The sequence below is a fragment of the Babylonia areolata genome, chromosome 20 (genome assembly GCF_041734735.1).
Source record: "Babylonia areolata isolate BAREFJ2019XMU chromosome 20, ASM4173473v1, whole genome shotgun sequence".
NCBI classification, from domain to species: domain Eukaryota; kingdom Metazoa; phylum Mollusca; class Gastropoda; order Neogastropoda; family Buccinidae; genus Babylonia; species Babylonia areolata.
The window spans coordinates 43,918,232-43,920,731 of record NC_134895.1 but is presented as its reverse complement, the minus strand read 5'-3'; the positions used below and the strand labels follow the sequence as shown (position 1 = coordinate 43,920,731).

Here is a 2,500-nt window from a genome sequence, read left to right as displayed (position 1 = left end):
GTTACGTCAGCGGGGTCCAGGTTGGAGCAGGTGGCGGTGAATGGGTCATTGCTGGACACGGTGCTCGTGGACCGTGTCTGTCGTCGTTCCGAGGGTCCGCCGCCCCTTCGCCCCATACGCGCCGCCGCCGGTAGTGATGACGAGCTGCCTTGGTTCAATAGCACGTGATACGTCACTTTCCTGTGCCCATGATGATGATGTTGAAACGCAGCCTTGGTTCAACAACTCGTGACAACGTTACTTCTGTGCCGACAATGACGTTCTGATTTGGTTCAACAACACTTGACAAGCCTCGCTCCGGTGTCCATAAGAATGACGCTCTGCCTTGGTTCAACAAGACTCGTGACATCACTTTCCTGTGACGATGATGATGATGATGATGGTGAAACGCTGCCTTAGGTTCAGCAACGCATGATAACCTCACTCTCTCGTGCCCATGATGATGAAATGCTGCCTTGTTCTTCTTTAACGCGTGACGCTGTTCAGCACTGTGTGTTGCAGGTGGTGTTGTTGACATGACGTCAGTATTGTACGTTGTGTTGTTGTTGACATGACGTCAGCATTGTACGTTGTGATGTTGACACGGAGTCTGTCTTGTTCGTTGTGTTGTTGTTGACATGACGTCAGTATTGTACGTTGTGTTGTTGTTGACATGGCGTCACCATTGTACGTTGTGTTGTTGACATGAAGTCTATGTTGTTCGTTGTTGTTGTTGTTGACATGACGTCCGTATTGTACCTTGCGGTGTTGTTGACATGACGTCTGTTGTACGTCGTGTTGGTGTTGACATGACGTCAGTATTGTACGTTGTGTTGGTGTAGACATGACGTCATTAATGTACGTTGTGTTGTTGACATGACGTCAGTATTGTACGTTGCGTTGTTGACGTGAAATTTGTTTTGTTCATTTTGTTGTTGACATGACGTCAGTATCGTACGTTGTTATGTTGTTGACATTACGTCAGTATTGTACGTTGTGTTGTTGACATGAAGTCTGTGTTATTCGTTGTCGTGTTGTTGACATGACGTCAGAATTGTATGTTGTGTCGTTGTTGACATGACGTCAGCATTGTACGTTGTGGTGTTGTTGACATGAAGTCTGTGTTGTACGTTGTGTTATTGACATGACGTCAGTATTGTACGTTGTTTTGTTGACATGACGTCAGTATTGTACGTTGTGGTGCTGTTGACATGACGTCAGTACTGTGTTTGTGGTGGTGTTGACATGACGTTTGTGTTGTACGTTGTGGTGTTGTTGACATGACGTCAGTACTGTGTTTGTGGTGGTGTTGACATGACGTCAATATTCTACGTTGTGGTGCTGTTTTGACCTGACGTCGGTATTGTACGTTTGTGGTGCTGTTGACATAACATCACGAATATGTTTTGTGGTGATGGTAACATAACGTCAGCACTCGCGTTGTGGTGTTGTTGACATGACGTCAGTATTGTACTGCGTGGTGCTGTTGGCATGACATCAGTGTTGTACGCTGTGGTGGTGTTGACATGACGTCAGCACTGCACGATGTGGTGATGTTTACATAACAACGTCAGCACTGGCGTTGTGGTGGTGGTGTTGATATAACGTCAGGACTGTGTTTTGCGATGTTGTTGACATGACGTGGTGTCGCCTATATGGATCTGTCCGCACGATCTGACACCTCTTTGCAACTGACACTGAGATGACAATTGTTACATTGTTGATTTTTACACTTCGTAGTGCGATGTCCAGCGCAGTTTGAACTACGATGATCGAGTTACACATGATGTATTTTCCACTTATGAAGAAAATCGATGAAACACAGTAAAACATGAGAGGCAAGGCCTTCAAGACTCCCTTGTGAATCAAAACACACTAAAAATCAATTGCAAAACAAAAATCATGTGCACCTCCCAACATAGAAATATAGACCACACAAAGTTGTGTTGGATTTTACTCTTTTTTTTTTCTTTTTTTTTTCAAAATTAAAGTCACAAAGGAAAAAAAAAAACCAGTTCTAACTCACACTTGCTTTTGTTTAAATGAAAGAGGAAATGCACCTAAGTGTGACCAACATACAGACACACACAAGATAGGTAATAAAGTTAAGTTACATTTTATACATATATAAATATATAAGATGTAACTGAACTTTTTGTTAAACTATTACGAAATGCATTATAAGCTTAATCATAGAGAAAACAATTAATACAATGTGAAAAAACTCAACATGGGTATTCACAATGTGCCTGTCTGCTTTATGATTACAATTAGTATTAGAAAAAATGACATTCACAACACATTTTCATCATATTACAGATTTTTGTGATAACCCTGATTCAGTAAGACCCAACACACACACACACAGATATATATATATATATATAGAGAGAGAGAGAGAGAGAGAGATAGATAGATAGATAGATATAATTACTTCATAATCTAGACCATTTTTTAAAAGTCACTCTTTTTCTGGTGTAAACTTCAAAGTCATACATACAGCTATTTGAGTATGCAGCTG

The 2,500-nt window shown here is 41.4% G+C and overlaps 1 protein-coding gene across 2 annotated transcripts in view; it reads left to right on the top strand.

Moving 5' to 3' along the window:
* The window catches only part of LOC143295022 (uncharacterized), a 46,830-nt gene extending 44,490 nt beyond the window's left edge, over positions 1-2,340 (top strand). For both annotated transcript variants that reach the window (XM_076606562.1, XM_076606563.1), the window contains one exon: positions 1-2,340. This exon is cut by the window's left edge and continues 1,303 nt beyond it. In XM_076606562.1, coding sequence (XP_076462677.1) covers positions 1-168 — 168 coding nt within the window. In that variant the 3' untranslated portion in view covers positions 169-2,340.
* Positions 2,341-2,500: the final 160 nt, after the last annotated feature.